General features: G+C 37.2%; 4 protein-coding genes across 5 annotated transcripts; 3 read left to right on the forward strand and 1 right to left on the reverse strand.

Moving 5' to 3' along the window:
• The first annotated feature begins 2773 nt into the window (after positions 1-2773).
• Positions 2774-3352, forward strand: LOC125221012 (uncharacterized). Its single transcript, XM_048123137.2, has one exon. It carries the CDS (start codon positions 2805-2807, stop codon positions 3246-3248), a length of 444 nt encoding a protein of 147 aa, XP_047979094.2. The 5' UTR covers positions 2774-2804; the 3' UTR covers positions 3249-3352.
• A 134-nt stretch (positions 3353-3486) lies between these two features.
• APG10 (Aldolase-type TIM barrel family protein) lies at positions 3487-6713 on the reverse strand. Of its 2 annotated transcripts, none has more exons than XM_048081913.2 (9): positions 6598-6713; positions 5980-6119; positions 5814-5875; positions 5333-5540; positions 4982-5067; positions 4588-4689; positions 4330-4463; positions 4122-4170; positions 3487-3853 (listed from the first exon to the last, which is right to left on the reverse strand). In XM_048081913.2, the coding sequence occupies exons 2-9, from the start codon at positions 6092-6094 to the stop codon at positions 3677-3679; spliced, it is 933 nt and encodes a 310-aa protein (XP_047937870.2). In that variant the 5' UTR covers positions 6095-6119; positions 6598-6713; the 3' UTR covers positions 3487-3676. The 2 variants fall into 2 exon arrangements, with proteins under 2 accessions (XP_047937870.2, XP_088919853.1); XM_089063727.1 differs by lacking the exon at positions 6598-6713 and adding an exon at positions 6463-6567.
• Positions 6714-8831: 2118 nt separating this feature from the next.
• On the forward strand, positions 8832-13899 carry LOC125221011 (Iron-sulfur cluster biosynthesis family protein). The gene is made up of 13 exons (XM_089063015.1): positions 8832-9407; positions 9481-9588; positions 9658-9758; positions 9881-9961; positions 10692-10764; positions 11112-11177; positions 11621-11707; positions 12048-12113; positions 12663-12805; positions 12885-12971; positions 13063-13126; positions 13278-13421; positions 13506-13899. Exons 1-13 carry the CDS (start codon positions 9006-9008, stop codon positions 13647-13649), a joined length of 1566 nt encoding a protein of 521 aa, XP_088919141.1. The 5' UTR covers positions 8832-9005; the 3' UTR covers positions 13650-13899.
• A 1842-nt stretch (positions 13900-15741) lies between these two features.
• Positions 15742-16391, forward strand: LOC125217696 (2S seed storage albumin protein-like). The gene has a single exon (XM_048119217.2). The coding sequence runs from the start codon at positions 15799-15801 to the stop codon at positions 16285-16287; it is 489 nt and encodes a 162-aa protein (XP_047975174.2). The 5' UTR covers positions 15742-15798; the 3' UTR covers positions 16288-16391.
• Positions 16392-17888: the final 1497 nt, after the last annotated feature.

Genomic DNA, 17888 nt, shown 5'->3' on the forward strand with positions numbered 1-17888 from the left:
ACGGTCATCTACTCCGAACGTAGATCGACGCTATATCATTTAATTTCATAAAATTAAATGTCTCGTTGAAATTATAATTGGTCAAAGTCCATTGACCGGCATAGATTCCAACAGGAACAAAATCATCATCAATAAGAAAAGCACACATTATTGTATACAGATGTGTCCACGGTTTGAAACCAGCGGTTCGCGGTTCTGTTCTGGTTCCAAAACCATCGGTTTCAGTTTCAGTTCCGAACAGGCAATTTTTCAGCGGTTTTTTGCGGTTCCGTCTTGGTTTCACGGTTTTTCGCGGTTCTGGTTTGCAACCGCCCGGATCCGGCGTTTCCGGCACAATTTCGGTTCAAAAATTTTCGAACTTGAACTAAACCACGATTTAGAAAATGACGGTTTCGGTTTAGATAAATTCGCACGGTTTCGATTTAGAACCGTAACCGTCGGTTTAGAACCGTAACCGTCTGTTACAATTTCACGGTTAACCGCTGGAACCATAAACCTTGGGCACCTCTAATTGTATATTATTATAAGAACATTCGCTTTAACATTTTTTTATTTAAAAAAGGACGATCAACTTCCTTAGCCCCCAATGTAGAAAGAATAAAAGGTTCAGCAATAAGAAAGAAAAAAGAAGTGAATTCCGACATAAAAATGATGCTCCATGAAGTCGGTGGGAAGCATGTCAGATTTTGATTAGAAGAAATCAAATAAGTGGAAAGATTGGATAGTCAACAACTATATATGATTGAGATCGACGATGATATATACTCCCTCTCCCTCTCCCTCTGTCCCTAAAGAATATACACTTTGGATTCAGTATGATTTTTAATGCAAAATTAGTAAAATAAGAGAAAGTTAGAAAAAATTAGTAGTTAAAGTATTGTTAATGAAGAATGAGTCTCACCTCATTAAAAAAGAAGTTTCTAAAACTGAAAAGTGCATATTATTATGAGATAAACCAAAAAGGAAAATATACATAATCTTATGAGACAGATGGGATATATATTATTTATATTGCAACTTTGGGTTTACCTGCATCGCAATATCTCAATTCTGCTACTGTTTTTTGAAGCAAAAATAAAAAAACTTCAATCCTAATATTGATTACATTTCCTACTGCGCACTAAATCTTTTATGATCATAAGTGGAAGTATTTTTTTATTCAAAACCACCACTCCATGATATTGATATGCATATTCTGGATTCTCCAAAAGTGCCATTGTCTTATAACACAAATGGCAACATTGCTATCTGCTAAATTTATGTAGCTGCTAGATATTTTATATATTGCTCAATGCTCATAAGTATATCATGGTAGATTCACCATTTTCCTTTTTACAGTATTTATTCTTAAATTTTTGTTTCTTGCCTACCACTTAATTACCCAATGGCAAATGGATTAAATATTGCACGATTAACAAGTTGGTCTACATATTAATAAAAGGGCTGGCACCCTTAAAAAGATTGCTTGTTCCAAAAATACTCATCATGATAGTGATAATTGATGAAGACTCTTAAGATTTGCTTACTAATCACCACCAGTCTATCACTCCACCCACATATTTAAAACAGTGAAATTCTATATAGATAGTCCATAAATTTTGTACATTGCGGATTACGATTCCTTGAAAAAAAATACTCATTCCATTAAAAAAATATATATTTGAGACAGAATTATAATTAATGCATAATTGGTGAAGTAAGAAAGATGAAGACAATGATAGTTAAAATAGTATAAGTGGATAGTGTGATCCATACTATTATTAGTGTTTAATGTTGTATTCTAGTGGTATAAATTGTACTGTATATAAATTAAAATATTTGTGTAATGAGTTTGGGAGAATTTTACACAAATGGAAATGAGATATATTTATAAGACTGACGAAAAAGAAAAATATCTTTATTTTTATGGAACGTGGGAGTATCATAAAAAAATTCAAGGATTTTGATAGGTGTTTTTTTGCATTTTTTTCAACTTTTTTGGAACTACTCCCTCCGTCCAACAATAGGAGTCCCATTTCTTATCGGTGCGGGTTTTAAGAAATGTTAAGAAAAGTGAGTGGAAGAAAGTTAGTGGAATATGGGTCCCACTTGTATATTAGTTTTAAATGGTATGTGAGTGGAATGGGTTGGTGGAATGTGGGGTCTCTTTACCATTTATGGTAATTATGAACCGAGACTCCTATTCGTGGACGGACCAAAATGGAAAAACGGGACTCCTATTTGCGGACGGAGGGAGTATAATATATAAAATTCAAATTAGAATTTATTAATCCTTTATTTTTTACCAAAGGCTCTTGTTGTTAATTACATTTTTATTTAATAAATTCTTATTTTAATTTTATACTATTTTTTATCAATCTTATATGATTATAAATTATTATGAATTAAAAAAATAAGAGATCGACGCTATGAATAATGATAATGAAAAGACAAAAGCAATCTCAAGATTCAAGGTTACATACTCGAGTCAAATTAAATACACAGGATATGACACTATTTATGATAGGAGAATCCAAATCGATAAATATAGAGCATTAGAGCTTATTCTGCACTATTAAAACTTTTCACATGCAAAGCCAAATTGAAGTGCACAGCTCCGAATTAGTCCTAATCACTCGTATTCCCAAACAGCAAAGGTTAGCATTAGATCATAATCAAGATTAATCACCACTTGATCAAAATCATCTAGTGGGGCCTAAAAAGTGCACATGGTTTCTTCAGCAATATATATATACTCCACCAACACTTGTACCTGATCAAATTTCAACTTGTATTCGTCTTTCTCAAGCAAAAAACAAACATACATGGGAAACTGCTTAGTTCTTGAGCAAAAATCTGTGAGTGTAATGAAGACAGATGGAAAGGTCATTGAATACAAATCTCCCATTAGAGTCCACCAAATTCTGTGTGACTATTCTCACCATGCCATATCTGATAAACTCCCAGTAGCAAAACACCTGCATCCCAACACCGAGCTTCTCCAAGGCCGCGTGTACTATCTTCTCCCCATCCCGGTGGCGCCCCAGCCAGCCAAGAAGAAGAAGAGGGTCCGCTTCTCAGATGAGGTTGTGGAGGAAGAGAGACGACGGGCCACGGGGGCCGTGAGGATCAAGCTTCTGATCACCAAGCAAGAGCTGCAGGCAATGCTTGCCAAAGAGGGACTTTCGGTTGAAAAGATGATCTCAAAGGTGCAGAAAGAGCCGCTCGAGATCGCCGTCTTGGATAGTATCCCTGAGCTAGATGACTAGTTCATGGATTTTTCCAATTTACAAGGACAAAAACAAGAAAAAAAGGAAGGTATCGATTATGTATGTTAGTACTTCATACACTTTAATAGATGTATACAATCCAAATCAAGCTATGAAGACTTTGGGTTTCTCAAGTTAACTTCTAACTCCAACTTTGATGTGTTAGGCAATCACACACGCCTACATACACAACACACATCACTATACTATTTCATGCAATCAGGGAGAGTGAAGACACTTTATCTGCAGAAATAGTCAAAAACCCACATCCAGTAACGTATTCAATTCCGAAAATTTCTACTAGTGTGATTTTAAATAACCAAGGCGTCGGCCGGCCTATTTAGTTCTCAACAGTATATTGTACTACTGTTTTGCTGTTACATAATGATCAAAATCGAATACCAATAATTTGTAGAGGCAGGTTAACTTTAAACAGCCAACGACTCTTGCTGAGAATGCCAGGTGACTACATCCTTGTAAGGTAAATTACCGCCAAATATGTTTAATGCACTGCCAACGGTGACATCTACACGGCCCTTTCCTGCTGTTTTTATCTTCTCTAAATCAGCCATAGTCGTCACTCCACCAGCATAGGTCACCGGAATCTAACAAACAGATAAGAAACCATTCAAATTGCAGAAGCTTAAGAGATAATGAAAAGGAGAAACTCAACACACAGCCTTTTTTCCATGGCAAAAAGGAGCAAAACCAGTATTTCTGTAATAAAACACAACCGTTGAAGACTAGTACTGCAATAAACCGAAATATAAAATAAAATATAGTTTAGTTTGATTTTGAAACAAGCAAGTAGATTGTGTAAAATCTGTAAGGAAAACAAATACTCCATCAAACAGTATATCCAAGCAAACATACTGGTGAATGCTCGCCAAGCAATTCCACGAGCTCTTCATCAATTCCCAACCTGCAACATTGAAGCAGGAAGATAAATTGGGATGTTAAGTTGCAGCACAAACTTCATGAATTCACACCAACAAAAGCAAGATGATCCAGATTAGTTGCCAGATTTATCATGAAAAATACTTCAGGAAGATAAAATGAGCTAATTAGCTTCAAGATGTACTTTTTGCCTTCAACGTCTACTCCATGGACAAGAAATTCATCAGCGTGCCCCGCAAGAAAATTTAACACCTCTTGATCAAGAAATACATCAGTGAACTTCTGCCATCTATCTGTCACAACTGCGTATCTCCCATCCTGCATGAGCAGAAGTAAGATAAGTTAAGCAGCTTTTCTTCATCTGCTAGCATCTTCGATGTACTGACAGAGGCACCATTTTTCTCTTTTTCACATATATTATCATGTGGATGCAATGTACTACCTTCTTTCTACAACTGAGATCCAACACAAGTCTTTCTTTCCCAACAGCATGAGCAAGTTCCTTTAGCCTTTCAAAATCAACTTGTCCATCACTGAATACATACTGCAATCGCCGTGAAGAAGTACCAATTCATAAGGGTCCACATATAAAAAACTTCTGGCTAGCATGTTAAACATTCAAAAATATCTCATGTAAAATCCTAATCACAAGTAGAGTACAAATCAGTGAAAGGATGTTTTAACAATTTTAACAAGTGGCTGCATGGCAAAAAATCAAGTCTACTTGTTTTCATAACCATCACAACAGTAGAAATATGAAGTTCTAGGCTATGCATAAGGAAACATGTGGGATGCCAAAACTCTACTTCATTGAAATACACCAAATTAAAACGTACAGATGTAACAATAACATGGCTTGCTCCTTCTTCTATGTAAGTCAAGGCATTGCTTGTATTGATCCCACCCCCAACTTGCAAACCACCTGATATTTTCATCGCTAAGTAAGTATACTAGCAAGAGCATCTGTTGGTCAAGATTTACAATCGGAGATCATATATTAACGTTTAAGGATACTCTACATAACCTCTCAGCATGATTTTAATATATAGCTCAAGATAGTGTCTCTAGTAACATTGGACAAGGATAAGGTCTTAACAAAGAATGACAATAAACAAGAAAATTGACTTCAATTATTCAAGATCCAGCTAACTTCAGCCAGGACTGCAGCATCGGGTGTATTATGGTACCTGGATAAGCATGTAATGCTTCAACTGCTGCTGCTTTGCTCAATGGATCAGCCCCAAGCATGATCACATGGCCACCAGTAAGCCCATCGTCCTTATACATTTTAGCATATTCTGCAGCTGAAATATCAGATTCGTAGTTAGTGATAAGACTTGAATCTCCCTCTTTAGAATCTCGAAGAGTGGATCCAACAATCTGTTTCACTTTCCCCTGAAAGATAGTCACGACATTGGTGTCAGTCATCCGTAGTCAATACTAATAAGGTGACACCACAAGAAGCGAAAAAATTCAGTCATGCTGCTTGTGCAGTATATCATTAGAATGCTATGGATGTAAATGCGAAAGAAAACCAACAATAAGGCATTCCTAACATGTTATCCTTCATTAGAGGAAAGACCATCATGATTCCTCAACGGATATGAGGGCCTTTGGTTACTCGTGTTAGCAGCACTAAAGCACATCGCAGAAGTCATAGGATCGAACCTTATGTATGTCAATGCAAGGACGAAACTTGACGGCACATTGTATGGATAGCCTTGGCTTTCCTAAAAACAGTTTAAATGTTCTCATCACACCAATCGTCTGGTTCCACAAAGTGTCACTGTTAAAATGTCGACAGGAATGATAATGGAGGAAAGCTAACACATACTCTGGACAACCCAAGACGCACCATCGACGAAAGTCTGCTTGGCTCGAGGTGCATAAACCGAAGAAAGCTCAGTAAAATCCTTCCATGAACTCGTTTGAAGATTGTGAATGCTCATGATAAAAATGGATGAGAATTATAACCTAGAAAATCAGAAGAAGCCGAAGAGGCATTTTATCAAACATGTACGTGAACTTTACAATCTCAAATTCAACATGGAAGAAGCAAGACTTCGAATTGAAAGCATTCTGGAAGTACCAGCAATCTCGAATTAACAGACACAGTTTGACTGGTCAGTTAATCTATCCCGAAATAACAGATTTTTTACTGACATACACAGTAAGCACAGCAGCAATACCAATTCACAATTGATTCATTAAACAAGAGCAAGCTTAACTCTACTAGAGCATTTTCTCAAATACTTCATCTGCCAAGAATCGCAATCCTCAATTCCCCACAAACGCAAATCAAATAAAATCAAATCACCTGATACTGAAAGCAATATTGAATATACAGACATTTCAAGTATTCAACAGCCAATAGAGAGAGGGGGAAAAAAACACCAAATATTCAAAATCATTATCATCATTCCACAATTAATTTATAGACCAAGTCACCAACCTAAAATCAAGTCTTGGGCTCGAGTATACTGCAATCAAAGCTTGAGTTCGGTCTGCGTGGGCCGCCGGGTACTTGCAACCCCTCGACGGGCGGTGTGGTCGTGGTTTTACCAACGTGTGACACCGTTGTGGTTTAATACAAATATACTTTTTCTTATTTAGTACTCCCTCCTTCACGGATAATTCGTCCCAATTTTCCATTTCAGTCCGTCCCACATAATTTGTCCTATTTCACTTTTACCATTTTTGTAGTGGACCACATATTCCACTAACTCATTCCTACTCACATTTTATTATAAAACTAATACATAAATGTATGGCTCACATTCCACTAACTTTTTTAACCCACTTTTTATTACAATTTTTAAAATTCGTGCCCGGTTAAAATGACCCGAATTATCCAGGATGAAGGGAGTACTAAATATTAAGTTTAGAACATCCTTTAATTGTTAATAATCAAGTTTTATAGGGAATTGAAGATCCAAAGTTTCTAGGCTAATGTGTAAAAAAAAAGTTATAGTAATTGAAAAGGTATAGAAGTTAAGGGCATCTGCAACGCATCTCGTCGCTGTCTCGATCTCGTTTCTCGAGACAACGATGCAAGCTCCGTCTCGTCCCTATCTCATCTCTATCTCATTATCTCTTCCGGAAGAGGAGGTTCGCGAGCTGTCTCGTGGGGACGTGGCGCTCTCCCATTCGTCCGTGACGCCCACTCGTCGGCCCGCGAGTGGGCTTCATTTATATCCGTTAAAAATATATTTTTTTTTAATTCAGAAAAAAATCAAAAAATTAAAAAAAAAAATCCTAAAAATTATACTAGCCGTTTATTTTCAAATTTTAAGTTTTTTTTTCAATTTTTTTAAGCCTCCAATCAGTTTTATAAATACCAAATGATTCATACAAATGATCGTCACTAGAGGACTCCTTCTTCTGCTTCTTTGTCTCCATTTTTTTATGATTTGAGTTTTGAGATTTTGAATTTAAGGTTGCAATTTTTAATTTCTAGTATTTTAAATTATATCTTTTTTATTTTTTTAGGATTTTAAATTGTAATTCTCTTTTATTTAATAAAGTGTGTTTTTATTAATTGAATTTGTTAGAAATAAAAATAAAAAATGAAATTGAATGAATAGTTAAGAGATAGAGGAATGCATATGATGTCTCTTAGTTAGGCTTTAGAGAACTCATTGCAAAGAAGAGAGATAAAGGCCTTTGATATATTCTAAATTGCTTGGTGTAGTTCCAGTTACTGATACAAATATTTATAGCAATGGAGTGAAGAGTCTAGAATGTGACTTAAAGAAATAAACGTTTGTAACAACAAGAAGAGTTAACTACTTAGAATATGAAGCATGCTCCTCTTAAAGATCCTTATTGAGACTTTTCAGCTTGTCCCATGAGAACATCTTTTCCACGTTGGATTTGCTACATCAGGTGTTGTGAATAGAGATACCAAGTTGACAGAGATTGGATAAAAAGTATAGTCGGCCTATAAATAATGAAAAGATGAGATGGTTAAAAGATAGATAAGAGATAGTGATGCGGATGGTCTAAATAAAAAGATGCTACTATTGATTTGACTTTTTTGTTTAACATAAATAAATTTTGTTACGACTTCTGTTTTATCAGATTATTTATCCAGCTTGAACTCCACTTGAGCTATAGTCTTGTTATTGGAGTTCAGATTTTCATCTAATTTTCAAGTTCAATTCCGACACTGTGCTTGTGTGAGATACTTCTTTAGTCTCATTAAAAATAAACTTTTATTTTTGGGATTATTATTCTATTAAAAATAACAATATCTTCACTTTTTCATCTCTCTTACTTTATCTTCTTTTCATTAACTCACAAAATAACCCTATATAAAGTTTCGTATTAAATCTCAAATGTTTAATATTTAATGAGACATTGGACGGAGGGAGTATCATATTCGAGTTTGAGCTACACTTATGCATATATGGTTTTCGTGCTCAGCTCATGAAATGCTTGAAAGATATTCAAAATTTTATCTCGATCGACCTATTTTTCGAGCTTGGTTCAACTAAAGTGTGTGTATTGTCTCAACTAAAGTTTTGTAAACAAGTGATAAGTTCGGACCGTTCGGTTTTAAATTTTGAGTATGTTTTACTACTTTTTAAATATCTTTTGTTTATATTTCCAATCAATTGGTTATCCAATATTTTTGTTCAATTTTCATAGCAAAAACACAGAGGGTCAAATCAACCTGCGATTCAATTAATCTATTGACTCATAAAAAAAGGGTAGCGTCTTCCACACCAGGAAAAATAACGATCTTCATCTACGGCTCTCATACCATAAATCTCCAAAAATAAAAAATCTTTCATCAATGGCCGAAAATCCAAACCCCAACCATTGACAGGCGCTCAAAAAGCTTACTCATTTTCATTTATGGCGTCTATGTCCGCCTCCTTCTTCTCTCTAACTCCTAAAACTCGTTCTTTCGCCCTCACTCACAAACCATTCAAGCCTTCCGAATTCCTCTATTTCACTCCCCTGCCTCTCACCCGCGCCACCGAATTCCGCTGCGGCAGAGCCTCCGGTCTCGTAATTAGGGCAAGCAGCAGCAACAGCGCCGGTGTCGATGTCTCCGCGGCGTCAGGGATTAGGCCCGGCGGCGCCGTCGAGAGCGATAAGCTGCCGTCCGACGTGCGGAAGCGAGCCATGGATGCCATTGATTCCAGCGGGAGGAGAGTCACCGTTGGCGACGTGGCGAGCAAAGCCGGCCTCAAGTTGAATGAAGCTCAGCGAGCTCTTCAGGCTCTTGCCGCCGACACTGATGGATTTTTAGAGGTCATTTTTCTTTCTCTTTTCTGTAGATGTTTTTTGATGTGGAAGATGTTGATCATTAGCTATGCTGCTTTAGGTGTCGGATGAGGGCGATGTGTTGTATGGATTCCCCAAGGATTATCGGTCCAAGCTCGCTGCAAAGTCGTTTAAGATAAAATTCGAACCTTTGGTGGAGAAGGGGAAGGTAAACTGACTTTGTTTGAAGAGGATTTTATGATTGTGTTTTGATTGGGATTGCAATTTTGGGTGACAGATGGCAGCTGAGTATGTAGTGAGGGTTTCCTTTGGGACTGCTTTGATTGCATCCATTGTGATTGTTTATACTACGATTATCGCTATAGTCTCAAGTAGTCGGTACGTCTCTCAATCTATGCATCTGCACTGCTGAGTCTCTGATTGTAACTGCTTGCTTATGCAACCACTGTGACTTGGAGTATTTTCTAATTCCAGTTTCTGCTTTTCATGGGTATGAACAGTGAATCAGATGACCGTGGCAGACGAGGAAGATCTTATGGCGGTGGAGTCAATTTCTTTTTCAGTCCGACTGATTTATTTTGGTAACATCTCTAACTAATGATGTATACCAAAATATATAGTGAAAAAAGGGTTTAATTTAATCCACTTAAGTGAGGTATTGGAAGCTACCATATTGGTTGTACTTCTTGTTTAATATCTGGGGATTTGTTTGTGCCTGGGGAAAAGCTTTGGTTGCAGTAAGGGATTTCTGGTTATAGTTACATCATCAAAATTTACTTTCTAGCGCTTAACATTTATTATAAAAGAAGTTTAAAGAGATTGGTAGTTTTGTTATTGGACATTAGGCTCTCAGGAACCTTTTTGTCCATGAAGCGCTATCTATTATCTTCGGCATTGAGGTTTTCATTCAGTAGGGGATGTTTGTAGTTTGTACAAATTAAAACTGGGGACTATTGGAGTTCAATTTCAAAGAGTGGCTAAAAGTCCTAGAAATGAAGAGTTAGGCTTCTGTGTCTAAGACCATATTTTATAATTAGTGTTAGAAGAGGCATTCTCACACTTAAATGTTATCTTCCCATTAGCTTTCGTTATGCAGATGAACATGGTAACTGTGTACAGGGTGAAGGTTGACTAACCCTAATCATAATTTTATTCTTTTGCTGGATTATATTGCATTCTTCTGTTCTAGCATAGCTTACCTGGCTTGGCTGTGGAATAACTGTGCCGGCACGTGTTGGGAAGTTTGTGTCTGAACTGCAGATTTTTGGAGGCAAATGTACTCAGATAATTCATCTTAGTTCCTCTTTCCAGGTACTGGGATCCTAATTATTATAGGAGACGAAGATCAAGAGAAAGTGATGGTGGAATGAACTTCATTGAATCTGTAAGGAAAAATACTTTCTGATTTTATATTGTACTCCCTCCGTCCCATAAAAATATGTGCACTTTCTATTTTCGTCCGTCCCACAAAAATATGTGCATTCCATTTTTGGAAAGAGATATCAATTTAATAATGTAGGTCCCACTATCCACTAACACTACTTTAACTACCATTCTCCTCCTCCCTCTTACTTTACCATACCATTCTCCTCATCTCTCCTACTTTACCAATTTTGTCTTAATTCCCATGCCATACCCATTGCCCATATTTTTATGGGACGGAGGGAGCAGTATGTTTCTGATTTCTTCACATAATTTATAGACAAACTGATGGTTTTCTTACCTTTTCAGGTTTTTTCTGTTGTATTTGGGGATGGTGATCCCAATCAGGGGATTGAAGAAGAGAGGTGGAAGTTGGTAATAATCGAGCACTGGTTTCAGTGGTCCGTTACTTTGGGTTTTTATTGCATCGTGTTGATTTTATCAAATAGATGTAGTTTGTTTACATATTTTCGTTTTATGTGCAAGGCAACTGATGTTGAGCTATGTTTAAAGTATATAACTGATAATGATAAGGGCAATGGAGTAGATGAGAATTTGACAGGGGATATGGGTCTCTCCCTGGAACAGAAAGCATTTTATCCTTAGCTTTATAACCTAAATCCTAGATGTCACATGCCTTAAAGAGGAAATTAATTTAATCGAAGCCTGTCCTAGTGGGTGAAAATTGGCAATTGTTACCTGTTCTGGACCAAAATCATGTAACTAGAATACAGTTTGAACAGCTGAATTGCTAGTGAGTTTGATTCTCTGCGGTCAATTCAACTCTTGTGATAATTATGTTTTGCTAATCCACGCAGATCGGTCAATACATAGCTTCTAATGGTGGTGTTGTGACAGCTGAAGAACTTGCGCCTTATCTTGATGTGGAGTCTACTGAAAAAACGGTATTGTTTGAACTGAACTTGTACAGTGAGATAAACGCTGGTAGTATTGTTTGTCTGCTTCACCCTAGCTTTTACCTTCCCAATTGTGAGTTGATAGGTTCTGAAATGTAAATGAAACTCGATGTATGTCATTCCTTTAACATTGACGATTTGAATGGCTAATATTCCAAGAAGAATCGGCTGTACTTTCATATATATACATGTTTGTGTGTGTTTTTAGTTATCTAATTTGGTTCTGATGGTATTTGTGCATGTAGGTATGCCCAAGAACCTTTGATTCTATTCCTCTTGAGGTTGCTTTCTTGCTTGATTTTTATTCTGTTATTTGTAATTGCTCCAGGATGATGACTCATATATACTGCCGGTTCTACTGCGCTTTGATGGTCAGCCAGAAGTGGATGAAGAGGTCAGCCTGATTTCTGGTTTCCCCCTTTCGCATGTTTTGATAGACACATGTTCAGTGAAATCATCCTAGTCATGTAGTTCTAAGTCTAACTGTAGGGGGTTGGTTATATCTAATACTCCCTCCATCCCATAAGAATATGCACTTTGGGTTGGTCACGGGTTTTAATGAACAATTGGTAAACTAAGAAAGTGTTAGAGAGAAAAAGTAGTTAAAGTATTGTTAGTGGAAAATGGGTCCCACCTCATTAGAGAGAAGAGAATGTCCAAAATTAGAAAGTGTATATTCTTGTGGGACGGACTAAAAAGGAAAGAGTGCATATGGGACCGGGGGAGTATGAACTAGTGCAAGCTTTCTCTTCTTATACAATACTAAGGCTAGTAAAAGACACAACCTTTTTGGATAATTTTTCAGAGGAGCAAAGCTATCTTCTGCTGGGTCAACTCTGTAACTGTACTAGTTAGGGTAGTCACATTACGCAGATGCTGATCATTCCAAATCAATTGTGATTCTTTTTCCTAGGGAAATAAATGCATATTATCCATATTGCAGGGAAATATTTTATACCGTTTCCCATCACTACAACGCACTGCTGCTCGACAAAGAAGTGGGCGGAAGGAATATGTTGGGAAAAAATGGGCTGATTGGGTTGGAGAAGTAGGCAAATTTTTTAAGGAAAATAAATGGAAATTCAGGTACTCTACTTTTTCATAGGAGTACTATTTAGTCAGTTAATATCATGCATTCTCCTGATATTGATATTATGTGCCACAGCAAAACTAGTCCTTCAGAGAGGGCAATGGTGATTGGTCTTGGTGGACTCAATCTGTTTGGGGTTATTATTCTTGGTACCATGTTGAAGTAAGATTCTTCGAGGATTGTTTTTTTTTATAACACAATGTTTTTTTGTGATATTTTTCTGATCTACTTCATCTGGTTGTTTGACTTGAAGGAATACAAATATCAGCACCAGTGGATTCATTTCATTTGTGTCTGAGATATTTCCCCTTCTTCAGGTATGCTGTTGTTCAGTTCAGCCGCTATTTTGTGTTGGTCAAACTAAACGAGCCATGCCTTTTGAAATGAATGCATGATTTTGATGTGTCTCTTTCTGCAACTGAAGCGGTTTCTTACCCAATTCTCTAATATTTGACACCAACTTTGCAGATATATGCTGGCTCCTTTTTCGCAATTCCACTAATCCGATGGTTTTTGGTTCAAAACAAAAATGCCAAAATTGCTAAAAGAAATCAAGCAAGGGAACAACGTGCCAGGGCACTCGAATCACCTGATGTTTCTCTGAGACGGAAGGTACACATTTGCAAGGTTCACTATAATAATTAGTCGACAAAATCCATGTTATAGTAATGCGAAGCATTGTAATTTGAATGTCAGCTTTTAAGCGCGCGAGACATGGCACAGAAGACGTTCATTGGGAAGGACAGGATCGTGTATAGCACGGAGAGGGATTTGAACGAACAGGATTATGACTCCCAAGAATGGGATCGTAGATTTAAGGAGCTGGAAAAGTCTGACTAACACAACAAGTGGTGGAGTCGGAGGATGTGGGGATGGTGCAAAGTGAGCAAACTTTAGTTTTGTTTATTAAGTGTAATACTAATCCTTCACGTACAGAGATACCATTGCACGCCCAAATGCACTTGCTGACTTGCACCATTTCTGAGAGTGAGATTAGAGATATGTATTGTACATTAATGGTTCATTCATAAATCTTTATAGAAATTCACAACTAGTATGGAATAAGAGAAATTGAATTCCACTGCTTCGATTTTCAAGTTTATTTCAATGTTATTATCATGGTGGTAAAATTCAATACTTCTCCCGTGTGGAATCCTTAAGTTTTCTGTCTAACTAACCCCTACTCTCCAGAAAATAAGACCTATGTAAATATGAGCCTAAAGAGGTCTTCTTATAGATGTGGAGAATGCTGACATCTCATGATATTTGAATCTAGGAAGTATATCTACAGTTAGAGATATAGATCCAGCAAAATTGCATATTTTTCGCACCTTTCACACGGACCGCAGCATGCATTTTAATTTTGTCTCTCGCCTTACTTTTCACACAGACCGCTTGGTCCGTATAAACTAACAGCCCGCGGCTTTAGTTCCGTTTCTGCAGTGCAACTCACATGGGCTGTGTTTTATAAAACTAAGATTGCAAGTAGTAGGGAATGTGGGAATGTGAGACACAGAATTTTCGATCCCAGACGCCATCTTCTGTTCATTTGCCTCTCGTTAAGAGAGACACTTCTTTTCGACATGAAATTTGAGAAAATGAGATTTTGTTAATTAAGTGGAAAAAGAATAAAGTAACACATGGATGCCAAAAGTGGAAATGACTCACTTACCTTATGACATTCCAAAAAAGAATACCTACACTTAACAAGGATAGGAGAGTACTAAAATGAGTTTATGAAATATTTTATATAATAAAACAGAGGGAAAAAAAATAACTATAGTTTGATTCCCTTTGTCCTTCTGTAGTCTATGCAATTCTTTTGGGCATTAAATTGAAGAAAGTGTTAAATGAGTTATGTGGAGAGAAAATTAAAATAAAGAGATAAGAGAAAATAAAGCAAGAAAAAAGAGATGTGTTGCTTTTTTGTCAGAAAATAAAATGACTCAAGTGAGAAAAATCCAAAAAAGGAATACGGCTCAACTACAAGAGGACGGATGAAGTACTCCATTAATCCCCTAAAAATAGAAATATTGGAGATAATAGAGTTTTTAGTGAATAGTTGGTAAAGTAGGCTAAAAGATAGAAAAAAAAATTGATTGGAGTATTGTTATTGCACAATAGATTCAACTCATAAAAGAGAAAAATTTATCAGAAATGAAAGTGGATTAAATAGACCAAATGGAAAGAATAGACTATTGTTTAAGAGAGAGTAAAATACTACTCCCTCCGTTCATAGTAGTGGAGGCGTTTCTTTTCAGCACACGATTTAAGAAAATTGTGTTAAGTGAGTTAAGTAAAGAAAGAATAAAGTAGGAAATGAAAAAGATAGAGAGATGAAGAGAGAATAAAGTAGGAGTAAGAGATATTAAAATAAATAAGAGCGAAATGTGTTGACTTTTATTGAAAGGTAAAATGACTCCACTATTATGGAACGTACCAAAATGCCAAAATAAAAGGAGGGAGTACGTACTCTTGTATCCTCAAACTTAGATACATAAAAACTCATGTCCAGGAAACTCAAATTATTTTTTTCTACTAACGAATAATTTAACGCAGACCAATTTGGAATGAACTATAAATTTTACCACACAAACAAAAGTAGAATAAGTCGGGATTGTGGAAAGCAAGATAGAGGGAACTCAAGGCAACTAAATCTATCAGACTATCAGACCCCTCCAAGGCAACTAAATCTATCAGACTGTAGTAGAAGTAAAAACTGGGAGCAGTAAAAACTGAGAGTCCTAAAAAAATTAGTTGGTTGATGCATATACAATGTCCACACGTGTAAATTTGGAAGCATATGCATGCAAATTGATGTGGAAGGACGAAGAGCCAAATGCCTCTACTACTTCCCACCTCCTCTTTCCATCATCAACACGTGAACGCCATGCAACCCTTCCCACCACTTACAAATACCCCTCATTCCTCCTCTACCACCACCACCACCACCCACCAACAAAAAAAGAAGCAATTCTTCATAATCCCAATGGCAACCAAGGCGGCACTTACAGCAGCTCTCCTGATGGCTCTGGTGGCCCTAGCCAGCGCCACCACCTTCACCACCACGGTGACGACCGCCTCGTTTGAGGAAGAGGGCAACCCGAGGCAGCAGCAGTGCAGGCAGCAGCTGCAGGGAAGGGAGTTCCGCTCGTGCCAACGCTACTTCTCGCAGAGGAGCAGCAGCCCCTACGAGGAGGAGGTAGAGGAGGAAGTCTTGGAGATGAGCACCGGAAGGCAGACCCGGCACAGGCAGCCACAGCTGAACGAGTGCTGCGAGCAGCTCAGGGAGATGGACAGACAGCAGTGCGGATGCGAGGCCATCAAGCACGCCGTGCAGAAGGCACAGCAGCAGCAGCAGGGAGGAAGGTCCCGCTACCAGACCGAGAGCGAGCAGATCTACCAGAAGGCACGCTCCCTTCCCCGCATGTGCGGACTGCGCGAGCAGCAATGCCAGTTCCGCTTTGTGCTTGTCTAGACGCCAGGCCAACCAAGAGGCCTATCGGCCATCTGAGTTGATAACTTTTGTATGTTTCCGACAAATAAGTACTATCATCAATAAAATTACACCTCTTTTCAGCTGCTCCCTTTTTCAAATACTCCACATCTTTCAGACTTTCAATTCTATTCTTGTCTTGATTAAATTGGTAAAGTAATAATTGAAGGATAATGTTTTAATTGAGTTACACGGGTGTATTTATCAAATTATTATCCTCCTTGATGTGTGTTATTTTGTGTCATACCAAGTATATATAGATGAGATGGAAGTTTTGAAAGAAATTTGGGGAAATGAGGTTGACTAGTACTCCTTTCATATTTCGTTTCCAAAGAATATGCACTTAGGATCGATACAGGAGAGAGAGATAGAGAGAAAATATAAATAAAATATTATTAGTGGAGAATAAGTCCCCCTCACTAGAGAGAAAAGGACAGGGGATTATATAGATGTAAGATCGCACTACAATGGATTCGAACATGTGATCTTCGGTCCAAGTATCAACCACTTTATCATTTGTGTTGAGATCATGATTCTTAATAGTACAAGAAGTTCCAACACTCAGAACCCTTATCCCTACTTGTGTTGAGATCATGATTCTCATTAGTACAAAATTAAGTCCCAACACTCAACCCTTATCCCTTAGATATGTTGACCGTTGAAACAAAAAAAAATAATACAACTATCTTATATTGGTGCTAATTAGTTTTAGGATGGAATCCTTGAATTTCTATTCTGATATTAGAGTAGGTCGTCAACTGTGGATCAAATTTAATTGACCCAGCAATATATCTGGACTGAAACTAAATTTGACCCAGCAATATATCTGGACTGAAACTAAAAAATAACTGACCCAAAACTGAAACTAAATTTGACCCAGCAATATATTTGGACTGAAACTAAAAAATAACTGACCCAAAAGTATATTTGGACTTACTGACCCATAAGTATATTTGGACTTCAAATTTGAGTCAGTGCTCCAATCAATCGGGGAGAAAATTGGACCAGTGGTCCAACCGATCACAAAAAAAGTCCAACCTCTTCAAGGTTCACATTGAAGGGTTTGAAGGAGGGTGTTGACAATTGAAACTAAAAAACATAATATAACTATTTCATATCGGTTTACAAAGAAACTGAAATCACTATATAAGTCTCATGAGCCCCTTCTAAATCACTATATAAATCTCATGAGCCCCTTCTATTTTCACCAATATATTTTAGGACGTAACTCATATATTTCTATCAAGATATATATTGAGCAGTTGGGACGCTGCCATGTGGCAACTGACTGAATCAAAAATATGTCTATACGTTTCACATCCCTTAGATTAATTTGCATACTGTGTGGTCTTAATAATTGCATTCATCCAGAATAAAAAATATGTCTATATGTTTCACACCCCTTAGATAAACTTGCATCCTTTGGTCTTAATAATTGCATTCATCCAGAATGCGTACATATTATAGTTACACTTTCAGCCTCTTCCTAATACCTCAAAAACACAGAATATATAGAAGTGCAATTCATTGATAATCGCCAGAAAGTCGAAGTGATTTTGAATCCTAGGCTTCAAGAAATTCGT

The sequence above is a fragment of the Salvia hispanica genome, chromosome 1, assembly GCF_029641045.1.
Source record: "Salvia hispanica isolate PSC_SH4W2 chromosome 1, Shi_PSC_v1, whole genome shotgun sequence".
Classification (NCBI taxonomy): domain Eukaryota; kingdom Viridiplantae; phylum Streptophyta; class Magnoliopsida; order Lamiales; family Lamiaceae; genus Salvia; species Salvia hispanica.